Source organism: Centrocercus urophasianus, unplaced genomic scaffold (genome assembly GCF_019232065.1).
Source record: "Centrocercus urophasianus isolate 14NV4802_14NV808 unplaced genomic scaffold, USGS_Curo_1.0 seq_30, whole genome shotgun sequence".
Classification (NCBI taxonomy): domain Eukaryota; kingdom Metazoa; phylum Chordata; class Aves; order Galliformes; family Phasianidae; genus Centrocercus; species Centrocercus urophasianus.
The window spans coordinates 7511252-7530162 of record NW_024884867.1 but is presented as its reverse complement, the minus strand read 5'-3'; the positions used below and the strand labels follow the sequence as shown (position 1 = coordinate 7530162).

Genomic DNA, 18911 nt, shown 5'->3' with positions numbered 1-18911 from the left:
GTATCTTTCCCTCTGAATTCAGTAATGCTGAGTAAACTTGCTGCTCGTTCCTGTGAAGTTTGAAGCAGCCTTTGAAGGATCCTTCCAGTCTCCTTTACCTGTGGCAGAATTACTTTTATGTACAGTCACAGCTAATAGGCTCAAAAGCTTTCATAGAACCCTAGTGAACAAGTTCATACGGCAGCTTAGCTCTGTGTGCATCAAGTCTTTTCATGAAGTTGCCACAGCTCTGGTTTGTGTACTGTTGGCTGGATTACAGCAAAAGCTAATTTGCAGCAGGATTGAGTTCTGGCTATTTTCTTTACACAATTCATAGTTTATTAAAAATGTTAATTGAAGTGGAATTTACTTTAACATATGTTCTTGTATTTAACTGTCCAGGAAGAACTCATAGATCCAACCAAGTGACTGCTCCAGAGTATGTGTTTCTAATTTCTGAGTTGGCTGGAGAGCAGAGATTTGCATCTATAGTTGCAAAAAGACTGGAAAGCTTGGTAAGATTGTTTCAAGAAATGTGATCCTTCATGTAAGGAGAACACAACTTAGATTATTGTTTCTTTAATTAGTTCTAATCACAAAGATGTGTCTTAACAGGGAGCCCTTACTCATGGTGACCGACGGGCTACAGAAACTCGAGACCTCAGCAGATTCAATTTTGACAATAAGGTGATGGTTGTGTTTTGTTTGAGAAGCTCATACTGTGCTGCTCGTTCTGCAAACAGCGTGTTGAGGGAGGATCTCTTGTGTCTCCTGTTGTGTTTTTACTCTAACTGCAATACTTTCTGATGGGAGGGAGCCTTCTTTTCAAGACAGCCAGAGAGAATCTTAATTCTATTTGTAGAACTGTATGAAGCACAAATGTGTGCAAATTACTTCTCTGCATTTGCTCACAACTCAAGTATTAAGTAAATGACGTGTGTCCTTGCAGTTACTGTTAAAAAAAATTAATTTGGCAGTTGTAATTAGAAATTAACATTGGGCTGGTCACATGGTAAACTTAGAACTAAAGCTTTTAAGCAGTTCCCCTCAGTATTGTTAAACAGAAGGGGAATGTTTTGTTGTAAATCAAACATAGTTGTTTGCCCCATGCGTGCTTGGAGCTGAGACACAAACACTTGATCACAAAGCAACTTTCTTTCTCTTATGTAGTATGGCAGGAATGCTTTAGAGATTGTTATGAAATCCATTGTGAATTTAGACAGCCCGATGGTCTCACCACCTCCTGATTTTCCTGGAGACTTCTTCAAAGGTAATTGTAATCTGCTGGATGTAACTGCTTGTCTTTCCTCATTCTCCAACATGCAGAAAATGCTAGCAGTGCTAGAGCTAGGAAACTTTGCTATTTAAGCTGATCAGCTGGCCCAGATAGGTTCTCACTAGATTTATTTCTATGTGTTGTGCTGAATGTTGAAGTTCAAATAAGAAAGGATGTGTGAACCCACTCAGTACAAGGCTTGTTGTTTGCTGCCAGTAAGTTAGTGCATCTTGTTCTCCCATGGGCTCACACACAGTGCCCACTAGTTTTCCCTGCCTGTGTTTCCTGCCTTGCTTATCACTGTATTTAAGTAGCAATTGCAAGTGATGTGTTTGAGGTTGTCAGTTAAAATTGGATCTTGAAGCAAGGTTGATAAGCTGTTATGTCGTTGGTGTATTTTTAGGTGGTAAAGGAACTGTGATCTTTTTCTTTTTCCTAGATGTTCGTCAAGGATTGATTGGTGTAGGGCTGATAAACGTGGAAGACAGATCTGGAATTTTAACTCTTGATAAAGGTATTTATGCTTTCAGTGTATCTGCAAAACGTCACCAGCAGTTATTTGTCCTCATATATTGTGAGAGTGATTCCTAACAGCAAAACCAAAGTTGTAATTATCCTAAAACAAAACAAAACTTCAAAGACCTTGGGAATGTTTTCCTCATTTCTGAAAGAATGGATCTTCTTCATTTTCAGATGCTGTGAACACTGCTTGAAAGCTTGTCGTCATAAAGCTTAACCTGTGACCTCATGTATTTCTTTTTCTTTTTTTTTTAAGATTATAACAACATAGGAAAATTTCTGAATAGAATTCTTGGTATGGAAGTACATCAGCAGAATGCTTTGTTCCAGTACTTCTCCGACACATTAAATGCAGTTATTCAAAATGCAAAAAAGAATGGAAGATACGATATGGGCATCTTAGGTGAGTTGCTCAATATCTCACCATTCCTATGCTTAAGAAAAGAAAAGAGGAGTAACTCTGTTCTTTCCTTTCAAGATTTGGGCTCTGGGGATGAGAAAGTAAGGAAAGCAGATGTTAAGAAGTTTCTAACTCCTGGATATTCTACCTCTGGACATGTAGAGCTGTACACAGTAAGTTTATTTTTTCCCCATTTGTATGATTGAATAAGACTGGCTTGCCCATAATTTCATTAAACACTTCAAATCTGCTAAGCTTCCACTGAGCGGAGGAGGAGGGGGAAGGAAGTCCCATGCGTTTCACTGGGTATTGTTAGGTTTTCTGGTTCTTCACTTCACATACCAGTAATTATTCTAAAGCTTCTTTCATTTCAAATATCTGTGTGGTTTTCTTCTAGATCAGTGTGGAGAGAGGAATGTCTTGGGATGAAGCAACTAAGATCTGGGCAGAGCAGACAGGTCCAGATGATGGGTTCTATTTATCGCTGCAGGTAAGATTCTTTGCTCTTGCCTATGTGTGTTCTGTTTTAGGGTGACCAAATAAGCTGTCATCTCTGAAAAATGTTTGAATCAACCGCTGTTCAGATTTGAGAAATGTTCAGTCTTCAAGATTAACACTGATTTTATTTCCAGCTCTAATTATGAAGCACTCACTGTTAGTTGTGCCTGGATATCTGCTTCTAGGCTTGAGCCTAAGTGAATAGCTCTTATTTAAACTTGTATGAGAAAAGCAGGTGAGCTCTCTCTATAAGGTGAATGTAAATTTGGCACAGATCACTGTCTTCCAAAGGCATCCTTATTAATGGTTTTATTATTGTATGTCTGCAAAAATGCAGTAGGAAATCACCTTAAGGCAGGTGCTGTCAGCATGTTGACACTTACAGAGTTCTTTGGTTTTGTCTTTTTCCAGATAAGAAATAACAAGAAAACAGCTATTTTAGTGAAAGAAGTGAATCCTAAAAAGAAGCTTTTTTTGGTATACAGACCAAATACTGGGAAACAACTCAAACTAGAAACATGTGCAGACCTGAAAAAGAAATATAAGAAGGTAATCCCTAAATGATGTTAGTATTAATTTCAATGCAAGTATTTTTTGTTTGTATGTAACTGTCAAATCAGGTATGGATCTCTTTTTCTGTAGCATGGAGCGTTCTGGGACTTTGCAAGTTGTATCTGTATGCTTTCTGTATTGCTGTATCCCAGGCTGTCTGAATACAAGCTGTGTTGTGATGTGAAGTGAGGTGTTTCTCAGGGCTAGGAAGGAGAAGGCTTATTTCTATGTGAGGTGTATCAGCATGCTCTTAGTAAGCAGCTGTGTGCAGCATATTCTTAAGCATGGTTCTGAAACTTCAGCTGCTTGCTGCTAATGTTCTTTTAAATACTGTAATCAATTATTTGGTTTAGAGGCTGGTATGATATCTGACTTCATTTAAAAACAACTTCATGGTGATGATCTCTTTCACTTTTTAAGAAAATCATGTTAACTACTGGACAGCTGAGATTCCAGTGTTCTTCCCGAGGTTTTGCTATGTGAAGTGTTTTGTTATTCCTTGGAGACTGCATTATGACTGAATACCTTCTGGAACTGCAGATAACTTACCTTCTTCCACCATCAGGATGTTGTTACTCCCTGTTTTCACATAGCAATGAGCAAATTGGTTTTGTTATCTGCAAATCTTGATGTCTTCTACTTGCTAACCTTTAATATTCCATTCTGAATTACTTTACCAGGTACCTTCTGAAGATGCTCTGCCACACTGGTTAGAGCAGTACAACTCTTCTGCAGACACCTGCACACATGCTTACTGGTTAGTATTTGCATGCACATAGAGATGCTTTCTTCAGCTTGAATTATTTACCTGAACTCATTGCTGCTGTTATAACTCAGCTTTTCTGTGTGGAACTTAAAGGTGTTTTTTCTCTCTGTCCTCTAGGAGAGGCAATTGTAAGAAGGCAGGCTTGGGATTAGTTTGTGAAGTGGGACTCCGCTGTCGAACTTACTATGTCTTGTGTGGTTCAGTATTGAGCGTGTGGACAAAAGTAGAAGGCGTTCTAGCCTCTGTGAGTGGTACAAATGTGAAGATGCAGATAGTTCGTCTAAGAACTGAAGACGGGCAGAGGATCGTAGGTAAGTGGCTCGTCTGCTCCTTTATTTCCATTCTGAGGTGGAAGGGAGTTGTACCAAACTCTGTTAAGAGTTGTTAGAAGGCTTTTCACAAAGATGCTTACGGGAGAAATGGCTGCTCTGTTGAGGAAGGGCAGAAGATACTATAGAATCTGGGTTTGTCATACAAACATCAGTTTGAGTCAGGTTGCAGGCTTTGGAATGTTTATTCTCTCAGTTCTTTCTGACTGTGGACAAAATTCAGACTGTTTCCTGTCGACCTGCCTTTGAAACTGTAAGGGCTCCACTGTTGCCATTTCTGGCAAAGAACAGCCCTTAAAATGATTGTGAGCTTCTGAGCTTGTGAAACCAGCTGCTCAGAGTGATGCTGAGATCAGTATGTCATTTCTTGTCACCAAGCCTCTGTAGGGGAGGTCTCATGGAGCAGGTACCCTAGAGGATTTAAATAGCCTTGTTTTTTTTTCCTAAGAGGGGTTTCTTGTGATGCATAAAAATCATGAGAGCTCCTACTCCAGTGCCAGTGTGATGAGATGTTGAAGCTAGCTGTTTCATGTCTAAACTTCCATGCTGTTGTAAGTTCTCTGAGACAAAAGTGGAAGTAGGTGACTTGTCATTTTATCTTTATGTTACTGGCTATCACACAGAAAACAACTGAATTCTACTGATTTAAGACCTCTAGAATCTGATGGCTTCTGAAGATAAAGCTCTTAGAACAAAACTTGTGGCTGTGCTTGATTAGATTTGACATCAAAAACAGGCACTGAGTGTTGCATAAATTAAAAGGTGGCATTAAATCAGCCTTCAGCCTGAAGTTTTAATGAACTACGACTTGTGTAAGCTTGTGAAACTGATTTCTTGCTGTTTTCAGGCTTGATCATTCCTGCAAATTGCGTGTCGCCCCTTGTCAACCTCCTGTCAACATCAGACCAGTCTCAGCAGCTTGCAGTACAACAGCAGCAGATATGGCAGCAGCATCACCCACAAAGCATCACCAACTTCAACAACGCGTAAGAGGACAAAGTGCAGGTGTTGACTTTGGTGTTTGAGGAAAAGGCTGTAAAAGCATATCACTTGCATAAAAATCAGGGACAGATTCCAAAGAAATATAACTTTTTCAGTTCAGTTGTGTGCTCTCAAATACTTTGGGAATAAAGAGATCTAGAAAGGTTGGTAGAACTGAAAGCCAGCAGTTGTTTATGGTGGTGCATCTGTCTTTCCTTATGCTCTCTGTAGTGCTTCCTGTTTGCTCTTTCTTTTGGCCTTTTAAGCTACAAACCACAATTTGTTTGGAAGTGCTTGAAAGTCCCCAAGCAGGCTTTATTTTTATCTTGTCATACAGTGCTCAGGGTTTAACGCAGTGCATCAATGCCATTGCTGTGGGAGATATCCTTGAATGCATGTATTGAGTATATATATAGAAAATATATATGAGGTTTTTCTCTTCAGTTTATAAGTTTATAAAAGCATGAAACCTAAAGGTTGCACATCATGCATTCAGGTTCCTTCCCAGTTTCTGTTTGACAGTGCATGTCTTTGGAAACGGGCATGGACAGGATAAACACGCAAGACAGGAATTCAGAGAGAAACACAATCTTAGTTGTACAGCATTGGTTATTATTGCATTTTTATAGTGTTTATACCCAGGTGTTGCATTTTTTCTGGTTCTCTCCTGGGGGTTATATATTTGAGTCTACAACATGTTCTTTTTGTGATAAAAACATCTTAAATTAAAATCAGTTCATTTTTAATGTATTAATGGTATTCCTAATGTGTACTGCAAAGAAGGCTAGATGCCTGTTTTCCTTAAATTGAAGCATTTCCTTAATCCGAGGTGGTTATGGAAACTTAAGTGCAAATTCACTTCCATCTCGCATACAATCTTATATTTTTTACTTCATTAATGTAATTTAATTTGTCACTTGTAAGATGAAACCTTACTTGAGCTGTAAATTAGAGAATGGGAAACACTTAAGGGTTCCGCTGTATGTGCTGTTTCTGTTACCCAGTAACTTGAATACTGTTTAATATGTTGTAAGACATTGTAGAGTTTATCTGGAGCTGTTTAAAAGAAATTGTAATGTACAAATGTGAATAGTCACTTATCTATAATATGGGTAAGTTTTGTTTTGCCTATAATAGTAGATGTTTATAAGAAAGTGAAGGACAATGTTTGTCATTTCTTGCTTGCACAGGTTGCACTATTGAAAAATTGAGATTGTATAAACCTGTCCAAAAAAACTACAAGATAATGATCTTGTAGATGTCAATAAAAGTTATTGTACTAACAAGAAGTGGAGTCTTGTTTAGACAATGTCTGTGTTCCAAAAAAGCTAACAGGGTTGTACAGTTGGAATGTGACAGGACTTGGCATGTTGCAGCCTGCTTTAACCAGACTTCTGCCTCGTGCTCCAGTTTCCTTCTTGCCTCAGTATGTAAATGTTGATGCAAATTTTAATTAATCTCTCCTGACGGAGCAGCAGTCCATCATAGCATGTCACTTCTGTAAGTGTGCAGGCAGCCAGACCTGCGTGTCAGTGTGTGTGCAGTGGGGCCAGAAATGCTGCAGCTGCAGGCTGAAGGGAGCCCCTCAGATGGATGGTTTTGCTCGGGGCTCCATTGGCAGTGCTGGTGCCGATGCCCTGGTACACTAATGGTGCACGTGTGTGGGGAGGGGAAGCTCTCAGCTTGCTTTCCTCAAATCTGCTGACTGCAATGGTCAGGAGGTGTTTGAGACAAGCTGTACGTACCCTATGGCTGTAGCACCTGCTGCTCTGCTGAGCTGTGCCTAATGCAGGTGGTGGGTGTGTTCTGGGCTGGTATTTGCTAATCCTCTGCTGGTGGAGGGAAGCTTGCCTGAATGCTTTGATATCAGTAGGAGCTGATTATGCATTGGAAAGCTAGACCACAGACAGGGAGTGGGGGAGGATGTTCGTGTTTTGTACCCACTGCTCTGTGTGTTTGGCATCCATTCCAGGAAAGATAGTGGGATTTCCAAGAAGTATGTTGACAGATCACACTGTAACAGATAGTGAACCAAATTGCTAGGAGCAGCAAGCTGTGTGTGTGGACTTCACTCTGCAGAAACTTGGATCCTTTCAGATGGTGAAACAGCCCTTCTATCTTAATCCTCAGTAAAATGGGTTGGTAGATGCCCAAGGTGTCCCTGCTCCAGGATGGAGTTGTATTACATCTTTAAAGGTCTCCTGCAACCCAAACAATGTTCCATGAAAGGGCAATTTTTGTAACTAAGGGTCATTTAAATACACTTCAGCTCCTAAGTGCTCTCCTCAGCCTTCTGCGTCAGCTGTGGTGATACTAAATGGGTATTGTCTGTATTGAGAACTCAGCGCATCATTTCAGGATTTTAACACTGTTCATCCACATCATTTTAAATCTCTCACAGCTGTGTTCCATAGATTTAAAAATAATAATAATAGTAAAGCAGTAATTTGTGTTCTCCACTCACTGCTCTCTGCCTGTTCCCTGCTGCTTGCACTCAGTTCCTTGGTGCTGTCACTGAGTTATTAACGCATCGGCATCCGTGGCTCCAGAGCGTGGTAACATCTCAAAGGCCATCATCCAAGGTGGAAAGTTAGTCTTCAAGCTGCAGAACTGCTACTTGTCAGAGCCTCTTGCTAGATGGCTGGGGCTGGTTTTGTGAGGGGCTTTTTATTTGGTAGTCGTTTGTACCTTGCATTAGGTGCTGTTAAAGCTTGGGCAGAAAAGGACTCTAAATAGCAATTTAGATGGGAGAAGGACAATGAGGAGATAAGGTCTGGAAGTGCTGCCCTTAAGAAAACATTCTCAAAAGGGGGGAAAAAAGGGAGGCGACTGTTTTGTCTCATAAACTACAAGGTTAGAATTGTATTGCTATTTGTTACTTGTGGAACACAAATCTGCTTCACAAAAAGTGCTGTCTGAAGAGGAGGTAAGATTTACAAAGGACAAATACCTCTGATAGCAGAGGGAGGAGCTGAACGTAAAATGCTGGTGGTGATGTCTGTGCTGTGGGAGTTCTGGAAGTAGGAAGGGAAAGGTGCTGCTTTGAGTTGACTGGGGAAATGAAGGGATGGAAATGTGGGGTTTCTCTGTTTCTTCAAACATCCCTTGACTGCTTAATACTTAACACTGCCAGGTTCATATTTAAAACGTCTGATGCAGCACATGCAGTTACAACCCTCTGAAAACCCTCTGCACAATGAGCTTTCAGTTTCTTCCAGTTGATGTATGGTCTGTTGGGAAAACACACCCCTCAGAAGGACTGAAGTTTCCCCAAAGAAGCTCAGTGCTTACCCAGTGTAGCATTTGCTCCACAAATGAAGAAAGCTCTGCAACCTGTATGCATCTGTAGAGTGAATTATCAAGGGGTTTTTGTATTTTCCTATTGTGTTCAGATCCTATTGCAGCCTGTACGTGTATCTAAGGAGTATGTATATAGAGAAGTTAAAGGCTACTGAGTTTATGAATGTAAATAATTGTTTTCTTCCTTTTTTTTTTTTTTTTTTGGGGGGGGGGGGGGGGGGGTGGAATCTTCCCAAGCTCTGTTTCTATTTTACTCAACTTGCCATCCAGACCATCTGTGTACTCTGCAGCACACACAGTGCATCAGGAGCTTCCACAGGCTGTCTGCCTACATCGCAGGTGTTCTCTGATGTCACAGGAGCTGTGCCTTTCCCCTTATTCCCATGCTGGGATGTGTCTGTGCAGTGGTTTCCAGGATGAAGTGTTTTGCAAAGTCCATTGACTGCAGGAGAGCCGCTGCGAGAGCCATCCAGCTGCAACGAGCAACAAAATACCTCCGATGTTTTCTGTGGCCAGTATGAGGTTTAACAGTAAGGGTGGAGAAAAAAGCTTTGTGTTGTGTACTGGCAGCAGCGGCGTATGGTTCTGTGTCAGAATCTCATGGTACAGACTGACAGTTAGCAGAAGTAATAAAGCAGTGCAACCGCAGAACGCGGAGTGCAGAGTGAGCCATGGGAAACCTCCAGGGCTGACACTCCCGACAGCCGAGCGCGGCGTCGGCTCCGTTTGCTGCTCAGGGTGTTTGCCCTGCTGGAGAGAGACAACTTCTTTGAGCAGAAAAACAAAGGAGGGAATAAAAACCTGGAAATGTCGGTGTCTCGGCCACAATGACGGCAGCTGAGGGCAAATTACCACTGAAATCTGATGCTGAATTGACAGATAAGTTAAAACCTAGTGAGAACGTGGTCAGATTTGCTTCTATTTCCTAATTAGACCAAAATCGAGTTTGGATGGATGGGGTTTGAGGCCATAAGAAGATTTGAGGAGGATGTGCTGGGAGCGTGGACTGAAAGCAGTGCGGCTGGAGCACTGGGGCAGTTAGCTTAACCCATACAGAAATGCAGGTAGGTTTAAAGGATGCATCTTGAAAAGGGTCCTGCGGTGCTGCAGGACTTGAACCAACACGTTGCATTTTACCCTCTGAGATCCAGATTTGGCCAGTGCTTCTGAACGTCATCGTTCTCAGGGCATAACTTCCCAGGAGCAGTTTCCCTGTGTTTCATTGGCGCTGAGGCACTTCTGCTACCATTTCTCTACACCTTTAAAAGTCCAATGTGACAAAATGCAAAGGTGTGTAAAGTTTAAGATAATCGTGTGTGGGTTTTTGTATTGCTTATCCTAAAGTCAAACGTATGCCAACCTCAAAGACTTCGCCCTGCAGCGCAGCACTGTGCAGACTGTTCTCCATTGAGCAGGCAGTACCTGTGTGTGCCAACCATTCCTACACAGAGCAGCAGTACTTTGCTCAGCAATAAGACAACGTTTAGAAAGACTTAAACTCATGTAAATGAATTGTAGAACGTGATGAATTCTGTACTGAGGTTTGGTTTGCTTGTTTGTTTGTTTTCTTTTGGTAAAATGTCCTCAGAGTGTTTTTGTTTTCAAAATATGCTTAATTACACTTTAAAAGGCCAGACAGCTGGTAAGCTGAGGGCATTTACCCTAGAAAGCCCAGGTATGGTATATTTGTTCCTTCCTTGAAGTCCTGTTACACATTTATAAGCTGAGAGAGTTGACTGCCTGCTAAATTCACAATGAACTGTGGGGCACGAAGCATAGATCTGTATCAGCTTAGCCAAAGTGGCCAAGTCATAAACAGGGTGCAAGTGATTTAATTACCCCTGGGAAGGAAGCCTTGGCCCCTCTAGGCAGCAGCAGCAGGATGGTGGACAAGACTTCAGGGCCTCTGCACTGGACTCCTGCCTTTGTACTGGATTCCTGTCTGGTCTCCCAGCTTTGCCTGCACTACTGAAGTTAGAGGTGATGCTATCTCCTGTGACAAGCATCTGCCAGCGTTGTAAATCCCTCACATTCAGGATTGCCCTTCCCGCTCTGTGTGTACCTAGAGCCCAGCTGGGCTGGTGTGTGTGCCTGTTGTTGGGCTGGCAAGCAGCTCGTGGGGAAAGCACACAGATTCTCTGCTCCAAAGCACCCTGCAACCTCCTCCCTGCTTTTGTAGGGGTAGAAGAAAGGTTCTGCAGGCATTATCAGGCAGCATTACAGGGCTCTGCGTTCTGCATTGAGCAGTTACCCAAGGCAGGAGCACAAGAGGTGTCACACATCCTGCCAAAATCTGTGTCTGAAGTTCGCTGAGGGCCATGCAGCCTGATCGGGGTGCTCTGAGAACCTGCAACAGCGCTGCAGCCATTTACCCCTGGATTTCCTCCTTCTCCTTTCTCCCTCCTCTGCTCTCTGCTCTCCTCTCTCCCCAGTCGTTGTGAAGCTCCACATTCCTTTCCTCACAGTCATTTCCATTTTCCAGACCTGGACTTTGCTTCCACTCTCTCCTCCACTTCCTTTGCTCCAGTGACCAATAACAAAATAATTAGGGATGCTCTCTTCAGGATTTAAGGTCAATATATTGTAATAAGGCTATGAGAACAGAGGAGTTTGTGCCTCCCAATTGTTTCAGTAGTCTGATGACACTCATTTTCTACTCTGAAGGCATTCTGTGAGGTCAGAAAAGCCAAAAGCCTAACCCTGAAGCATCCTTGCAGAGAGTGACACGATTCTGCATATGTTGCAGGGGCCACTTGCTGCTCACCTTCCCATCAGGGCGTGTGGGTGTTGGACACCGGCAGTGTGTGAGAAGCATTTTAAGTGAGGCAGCACGCAGCTTTGCTGTGGATTCCTCCGGTCCCGGACACAAAGCAGGTTCAGGAGATTCTGCAGACAGCACTGGGATGAAAGCATGGCTCCGAGCCCGTCTGCCCCAGCCAAAGGGTGGAGTGATCCCGCCTAGGCCCGCAGCCACACAGAGGCAGAGCGGCGCAGCCGGCTGAGTGCGCCCCGGGCTGCCCGCCTTGGCACGGCCTTCAAGGATCAGCAGTGGGAGGGAAGCAGGAGCCCAGCCTGCAGGGCAAGGCAGCGAGGTCGTGGCAGACAAAGCGAAGGCATCGGGCAGGGCGAAGCTCTCGCCCATCTGGAAGGGCGATGCAGGCACTGTGGGACCCGTCCCTGTGGGTGGCAGCAGGACTCTGCATGGCAGGGCTGCCAGGTCGTCCTGCTGGCTGCGCCTCTGCAGCTTTGCTTGCCTGTCTGTAACCAGCAAAACGATTTGCTTTCTGTTCTTATTTTTCTTTGCTGGTTTTCATTGGAATCTGGTTGGTTTTGATACTGATGCCTGGTCCTTGTTCCCCTGGCAAACGGCAAAGAGGGAAACTCTCATTACAGAGATTCCAGGCCTGAGCTTTTGTGGCCGAGGGTTTGGAAACTTCTTGTTGCCAATCTGTGGTCCTCCAGGGAGAGCTCTGGCCAGAGCAGGAGAGAGCAGGCTCGCTTCTCGCGCCGTCTCTAAGGTAAAACCAGAGAAGCATTAAGGCTGCCTTCTCTTAAACGTTTCCAGTCCCTTCTGACACCTTTACAGGTGCTGTTTTTTTCCTCCTTCCTGTGCACGCCATTTCCAAAGCAAAGCATCCCCCTCAAAGATGGAATGAGCCTGGAAGCGGCTCCTCGGCCCACAGGGCAGCACCCGCACGGCGATGCTGAGCAGCTGTCTGCCTGGCAGGGCTGCTCCTCTTGGCAGCCAGACAAAGGACGCAGGAGTAGGAGGAAAACAAGGCTGGGAGGGAAAGTCGCTCCAGATAATACAGCATCTGGCCTTGGGAGAAACCATCTGAAAGTGGGGAGCAGGGCAAGGCTGGGAAAAAGTTTGTCTGGGAGAATTTATGGAGTCTGTCTGGAATGGGGATTGAGTGTCCAAACTTGCATCCAAAATCATAGCAAGCCTGTCTGCTGATGTGGGCCAGGTGTTGAAAGAGGATTTCCTGGGGCCTGGCTTGCTGCTGCTGCGGTGGCATTCTTGGCTCCATTGCATTGCAGCCTGCTTTGCAGAGGATCTCAGAGGGCTGCTTCTCCCTGGGTCAGCGATATGGACCCTGGATATTTGGTATCTGGAGGTGTGAGGAGCAAAGTCACCAGGGTTGAACTGAGGAATCTGGATTTCTGCTCAGGATCAAGTGGTCCTTGTCTGTTTTCATGAGGATGGGGCAGCAAGCAGCTAACATCAGCCAGAAAACAGATGACAGCAGAGGGACACACCGATGGCTATCAGCTTTCTCTCAGGGGCAAATCGAGTAGGAAGGAAGCTTTGTACCATCAGGAGGATGCAGTTGTAGGGAACAGGGACAGCAGTGTGAGGAGCTGTAGCAAGCTGATAAGGGAGTAACAATGGATCCAAAAAGAATAAGATGCACAATTTGCCCACAAATTGCCAGAGTCCCAGGCGGCCTCAGGAGCAGAGTTCTGTGCCAGGAGGTGGTGACTCAATGTTATCCTACAAGAAAGGTGCTTGGCTTTGTAAAATACATTTTAAAATAATATTTGCTAGAGCTAACACTGCAAAGAAAGAGACAATGGTATAGATAATCTTACGTCCCTTCAGATGCAGAAAACCTGGATCCAGTAGTCCTCTGATTGGCGTGCAACATGCCAGGAAGGCCCTGTCTGTGGAAAAAGCCCATTTATTAGACTTTATTGAAAGACTTTTATTGAAAGAAAACAACTCTGGTCATCATTTCAGCTGTCAAACAGAACGAATGTTCGGATGAGAACTTCTAGATGAAAGTAAGGCCATGCGGGCGGCGTAATCACCAGTCTGAAGTGGGACTTGCCTGCACGTTGCCCTGCTGCGAGCTGGCCGGGCTCATCCTGCAGACACAGAAACGCACAGCACAGCGCAGGCCTGAAGCCCAGGCTGTATGTGCAGCACAGTGCAGCGCAGCACAGGCCTGGGCTTCCTCAGGTCAACTGTGGTGCTGAGCCCCTGGAGGTGCTGGGATGTACCTTCCAAAATAAGCAGCGCTGCAGGAAGCTGCTTTGCATATCTTCCTCCAAAGGCTGGGTAAATCCTGCTACACTTACTGCATATTCCCAGCCTGCAGCCCAACTGATTTGGATGGAGCCTGGGCATGTGCATCAACCACCTGTGCTCTTCTCAAAGAGGTTAAATCCACCCGCACTGAAGAATTCAAAAGCTGTGTTTTCAGCCTGGGCAGGTCAGAGGCTTTTCACTTTGTTTTGAATTTTCAACAGAGTTTAGCACAAAAGTGCAATTTGGAGATTTGCAGATTGAATTAGAGCTCAGAAGCCTATTAAATCAATGCACAAATGTAATATTTGCCAGAGACATGCTGGGGGGAAAAAACAACAGGGTCTCTCTGTGCCATCTTTTATTCTTCTCATTGTTATCTTAATCCAAGAAGAAACAATACTAGCTTGCAACCCATTTGCAGGTCTCTGACTGTGTGCAGCACAGTGCTGCAGGTGCTGATGACTATTCAGCTTTATTTCCAGATGCAAGGGGACAAACGAGTTTGTCCCAAAGCAGAGGCCAAGGCTCTGCCTCAGAGGCACCCTGACAATCTGCCCTGCCTTCCCACATCACACTTTGCATGCACACTCCCTACACCCTCCTTGCCAGAGCATCCAACCCCGCAGAGCTTCAGGAAGGGAAAACCTCGATCTCGGTCAGAATTTGGCTTAGCAGGAGCTGGAAGGCTCACTGCGGAAACCCTGTCTGCTGAGTGCTCCCAGTGGCTTGGGAGGAGCAGAGGTAAGAAAGTCAAACCAGGAGAGGGAACAGAGAGAATACAAAGAGAAAAAGGAGGAGGGGACAAGGTGAAAGCTGCAGATCTTAACACTGAATGAGGTAGCTGTACCTGTAAAAAATAAGAGCTTTTGTGGCAGTGAGCACAACTTGCAGATGATTTCAGAGACAGGCACCTCTTTCTGTCCATCTTCCTTTGCTGAAAAACATAGCAGCATTTATTTTTAAATTACCTCTCAGTGTGGAGAAGGCTTGAAAATGTCACGTGTGATAAAATGGCTCTGCTGTATTTCTCTCTTTGTGACTTGGCCACTTGGTGATTAAGAGCTGCTTTTACTGTCAGTAAACGAGGCTGTGCCATCAGTCTGCTGAACACAGGCCTGTAGCTTGCTGTAAGCAGCTTGGTGCATGCACACTGCTGGAACTGTAGCTGTTACACTCAATGCAGGGCATGCATGTGCAGAACACGGCTCTCATCAGTGCAAGCCATACTGTGATGCAAAGGAAGTTTAAAGCTGCTAGCAGCCCCCATAAGGCAGCTCGAATCTGTGGTCATCTTGCTAAACTGCCAGCCTGGGGCACAAGCACAGTGGTGGTTTTATTCTTGTGGCCACAGCTAGTTCAAAATAACTTCAGTAAATCCACAGACCACATGGCAGATAGGAAAAACTCATTTGTACTTTCTGTGCAAGCCAATGTCAGCAGTATCTGCAGGAATCGAGAGGCAGCTAGCAAAGTCAGTTGGAGCTTGCATGGCTTCAGAGGTCAAGTGGTAAGGTTGTCATTCACCAGGGTCTTCTGTCTCATGTGTTTCAGGATGGATATTAGGAAAAAATTATTCTCAGAAAGAGTGGTAATGCATTGGCACAGGCTGCCCAGGGATGTGGTGGGGTCACCTCCCCGGGAGGTGTTCAGGACTCATGGGGATGTGGCACTGAGGGGTGGTGTGCTGGATCACTTGATGACCTTAGTGGCCTTTTCCAACCTTAATGATTCTATGATGCTGCCACTACTGCCTGTGCCCAAAGAATGGCACAGCAGGCACAAAATACAGAGACTGCAGTACTGCAGTATTGCTGGATTCTCAAAGGACAAATAATCTGGCCCTAAAAGCCATGACCATCTAAGTCACGTTACAGTTTGCTTCACAGCTACCAGTATCCTATGCTGAAGGAAGGATAATTTTACAGGATTGTTTCCTTATTCTACCTCAGCCCTGTCCCGGCATATCATATAATTTTAAACCGTCATTACAAAAACAAGCGAAACACAGGGGAACTTGTTCTTCACGGTGATGCAAAGCCGTGAAAAACACTGTGAGCTCAGAACACTCCCATTCGCACTCACTTGGTGTGACTGTAAACAACTGCACAGCAATGGAAAATCCCAGTGCGGCATTCTCACCTCTCCTGCAGGACTTCACTGCTCTTCCAGCAGAAAGGCAGTGAGTTATAAACCTGGCAGTGAAATTTGAGGGATGTGGAATTCCAAACGCCGCCGCACTGGGTTTGTGGGTTTACCTACACAATCTTTCAGGACTCTAATGAGAATTACACAGTTAAAGCCTTATGCACCCGTGTGAAAATACTGTCACTGAGCACGTAATTGTGTGCCTGAGGCTCTCAGGTCCCTTCACTAAGAGAAAAACACGGATCTGTTGTTGTAAAAGCCGCCTGTGCCATTCTGGGTTCCACCACAATAGCTGCAGTCATGCATTTGGACTGAAGATAAAATACAACACCGTGACGAATTTGTGTACTTCATACAGCACCAGCCCTAATTTTCAGATGCTGCTTTCATGCAGCGTGCACTTGTGAGGAAGAGCTCAGCAGCTGGCTCGCCTCTGCTCTGCCTTCATTCCCTGTGCTGAGAACTCCCCCAGTGCCCCCTGCCCACCCCCTGCAGTGGATGCTCACTGCCTCCCTTTGCACAGCACTCCACCACCGGAGATGCTACAGGCCCCAGTCCGCGTCACCTCAAAGGAATTCACCCCTGACTTCCAAGGAGCAGAGTTGGGCTCCCTGCCCTCGCCGTCACTGGCATTAAAAGCAGCAGATAGCGTTAGGCAGACATTGCCTTGTGCAATAAAACTGCTGCCTCCCTCACCGGTCTCAGAACGCTCCTGGTAAGGCAGATGTGGGCTCTCGGTGGGGCTCTCCATGGGGTCCCTCCTTGGGGACTTTCTTTGGTGTCATTCCATGGGGGCACTCTGTGGGGTCTCTCAGTGAGGCTCTCCCTAAGGCTCGCCGTGGGGTCATTCCATGGGGTCACTCCATGGAGCTCTCTTCAGGATCCCTCTGTGAGTCCCTCCATGGGATGTCCTTTGGGGATCTCTGTGAGGGTCTCAGCTGAAGCTGTGCGCCTTGGGAGAGGCTATCCATATCCTGAGCAGCTGTGTTGGTCTGAATTAATCAATTGAAGGACGATAGGGGATGGAGTTCTGAGTGGCAGATGCAGGGTAAAATGCTTTATTACCCAAAACATTTGGGGAGGGGGGATAGATATTTGTTGGGGAAGCTGTACAGCTGCTTGCAAACAGAAAATGAGCCAGTGATCAGCAGGATCCGTATTTATTTGTTAATCCCTCAGCAGCTGCAATGCACGTTAACCTTCACCCTTCAGGCAGGCAGGGAGAGCGATTCAAAAGGCAAAAAAAAAAAAAAAAACAACCAACCAAAAAAAACACATAACGGGAAGGCGGATGGAAAAGCTGATTTTTTTTCCTTGGAGGCACCGGGGGCGGTGTCGGGGTGCGTGTGTGTGTGGGGGGCTATCGTGAAATTATCAACAGGTATTTTCCACAGAAAACAGCGGGGCCGCCGCGAGGTTCGCCTCAGCCTTTCTCCTCAGGCGTTCCCTCAGGAGGGGCTCCCGCCCGCCGCCCCCCTTCCCGCCGCCGCCGCCCAGGCGCAGGCAGGGGCCGATTCGGAGCAGAAGTTGCGCCCAAACTTCGCGAAGTTGAGCGAAACGCTCCCCCCGCCGCCGCCCAGTTCCCCCCGCCCCTCCCCGCCCGCTCCTCCGGCGGCGACGGCCCTGAGGGGCGCTCCATTGTCTGCCGAGGGGATGGCGGCCGTGCCCCCCTCCGCCGCGCCCCCTCCGCGCCCCCTCCGCGCCGAGGTGCGCGGGGCGCCGGGCGGGCGGCCGCCTCCTCTCCGCCAAAGTTTCGGGATCGGCGTCTCCTCGTGATGTATGGATGATATATTGCATTGTGGGTGTCAATATAACTGACGGCCATATTTGCCGGTGCCGCTCCTGCTGTAAACAACCCAAAGTGTCTGGGAGACGCGGAGACGCTTCGCTGAATTCCATCAGGACGCCTCTCGTCCTCCCGCTGGCCATGTCGCTGGGAATGTCGTACAAACCCAACTTGAACGCCCACATCCCCGGGACTCCCCTCGCCCCGGGTAAGTGCGCGGCGGGAACTGGGCACAAGTTTGGGAGGCGGGCGGCGGGGCCGCGCGGCACCTGGGGCAGCGCCGGGCTGCGCTCCTGCCCGCTGCGCGATGGCGGGGCAGCGCCTCCGAGCCGCCATTACCGCCGTCCGCCCGCCCCGCGCCGCCCCTCGGCGGGGACTCGGCGCCCCGCGGGCCGACCCCGCGCCGCCGCCGGGGCTCCGTCCGCCGGCTTTCCTCCATGCCCGGCTCCCCGGGGCGGCTGATTGATCTGGATCAGGAATATTCCGCCGGCGCCTCAGCGAGGACCGCTGCTGGCGGGACGCCGCAAGTGCCGCTCGCAGCGCCTCGCTGCCGCCGGGCGCTCTTCTCATCCGCGGCCGCCCGGGACCACCGCGACCTCCGCCCGCAGCGCCGGGCTCCGTCCCACCGCCCCGCGGCGGCCCCCGGGCCCTCCTCACTCAGCCCCGTTCTGGAGGAGGCGTAGAAACCGCTCTTTATCCCTCCGAAACAACCTTTTTTTTTTTTTTTTTTTTTATTTATTTTTTTTTTCTTCCTTTCCCCCCCCCCCCCCCAACCCCATTCCTCCGCAGTGGATCTCTACGGGAGCTTTTCCAACTTTCCTCTCTGAAAAGTTTCTCCGATGAGATAACTTTCTGCCTTTTTTTCACCCCCTCTTTCCCCTGCTGCTGCCCAGAGGTGCTGAGGGGCTTCGTCCGCAGCCCCAACAAAGCCGCTTCGCCGTGGGCTGTCGGAGGGGATCTGCGGCCGCAGCGAGCGGAACCAAAATGGAGAAGTTGGTTCTGACGGACTCTTCCCCTGCTGCAGGGCTGGCACCGCACCGACCGCGGGCTGATGTTTAAATCTATTTTATTTTCGAGAAGTTTTGGCCGCTTGGGTTTGAAAGGAGGGAGACCTGCCCCGGTGGTTTTACAGCGTTGTTCTTTCGGGATATCGGTGTGGGATTGAAGGATGCGCTCCGTCCCGGCTGCCCCGAGAGCCGCAGTCCGGCCCTGCAGCCGCCAGCGGGTGACAACCGCCGTCCGCTCAGTGCGGGTCCTGCGCTGAGCACAGCGCGGTGCGGAGCGCCCGTATCGCCCCACGGGCTCAGGATGTGCTGAGGATCTTTGACAAAAAGCAGAAGTGTCACCG

General features: G+C 47.0%; 2 protein-coding genes across 5 annotated transcripts in view; both read left to right on the top strand.

The window, feature by feature from the left end:
* The window catches only part of SBNO1 (strawberry notch homolog 1), a 28878-nt gene extending 22292 nt beyond the window's left edge, over positions 1-6586 (top strand). For both annotated transcript variants that reach the window (XM_042828784.1, XM_042828783.1), the window contains 11 exons: positions 382-494; positions 595-666; positions 1150-1249; positions 1695-1769; positions 2031-2177; positions 2253-2347; positions 2572-2664; positions 3084-3221; positions 3905-3981; positions 4108-4301; positions 5167-6586. In XM_042828784.1, the coding sequence (XP_042684718.1) occupies positions 382-494; positions 595-666; positions 1150-1249; positions 1695-1769; positions 2031-2177; positions 2253-2347; positions 2572-2664; positions 3084-3221; positions 3905-3981; positions 4108-4301; positions 5167-5309 (1247 nt within the window). In that variant the 3' untranslated portion in view covers positions 5310-6586. The remainder of the gene's footprint in view (positions 1-381; positions 495-594; positions 667-1149; positions 1250-1694; positions 1770-2030; positions 2178-2252; positions 2348-2571; positions 2665-3083; positions 3222-3904; positions 3982-4107; positions 4302-5166) is intronic.
* Positions 6587-16415: 9829 nt separating this feature from the next.
* Positions 16416-18911, top strand: part of CDK2AP1 (cyclin dependent kinase 2 associated protein 1) — a 15469-nt gene continuing 12973 nt past the window's right edge. Inside the window, exons 1-2 of one of the 3 annotated variants that reach the window (XM_042828633.1) lie at positions 16434-16492; positions 17640-17771. In XM_042828633.1, coding sequence (XP_042684567.1) covers positions 17705-17771 — 67 coding nt within the window. In that variant the 5' untranslated portion in view covers positions 16434-16492; positions 17640-17704. Of the gene's footprint in view, positions 16493-17488; positions 17772-18911 lie in introns of those variants that run through there. The other 2 variants (XM_042828634.1, XM_042828632.1) reach the window with 2 other exon arrangements.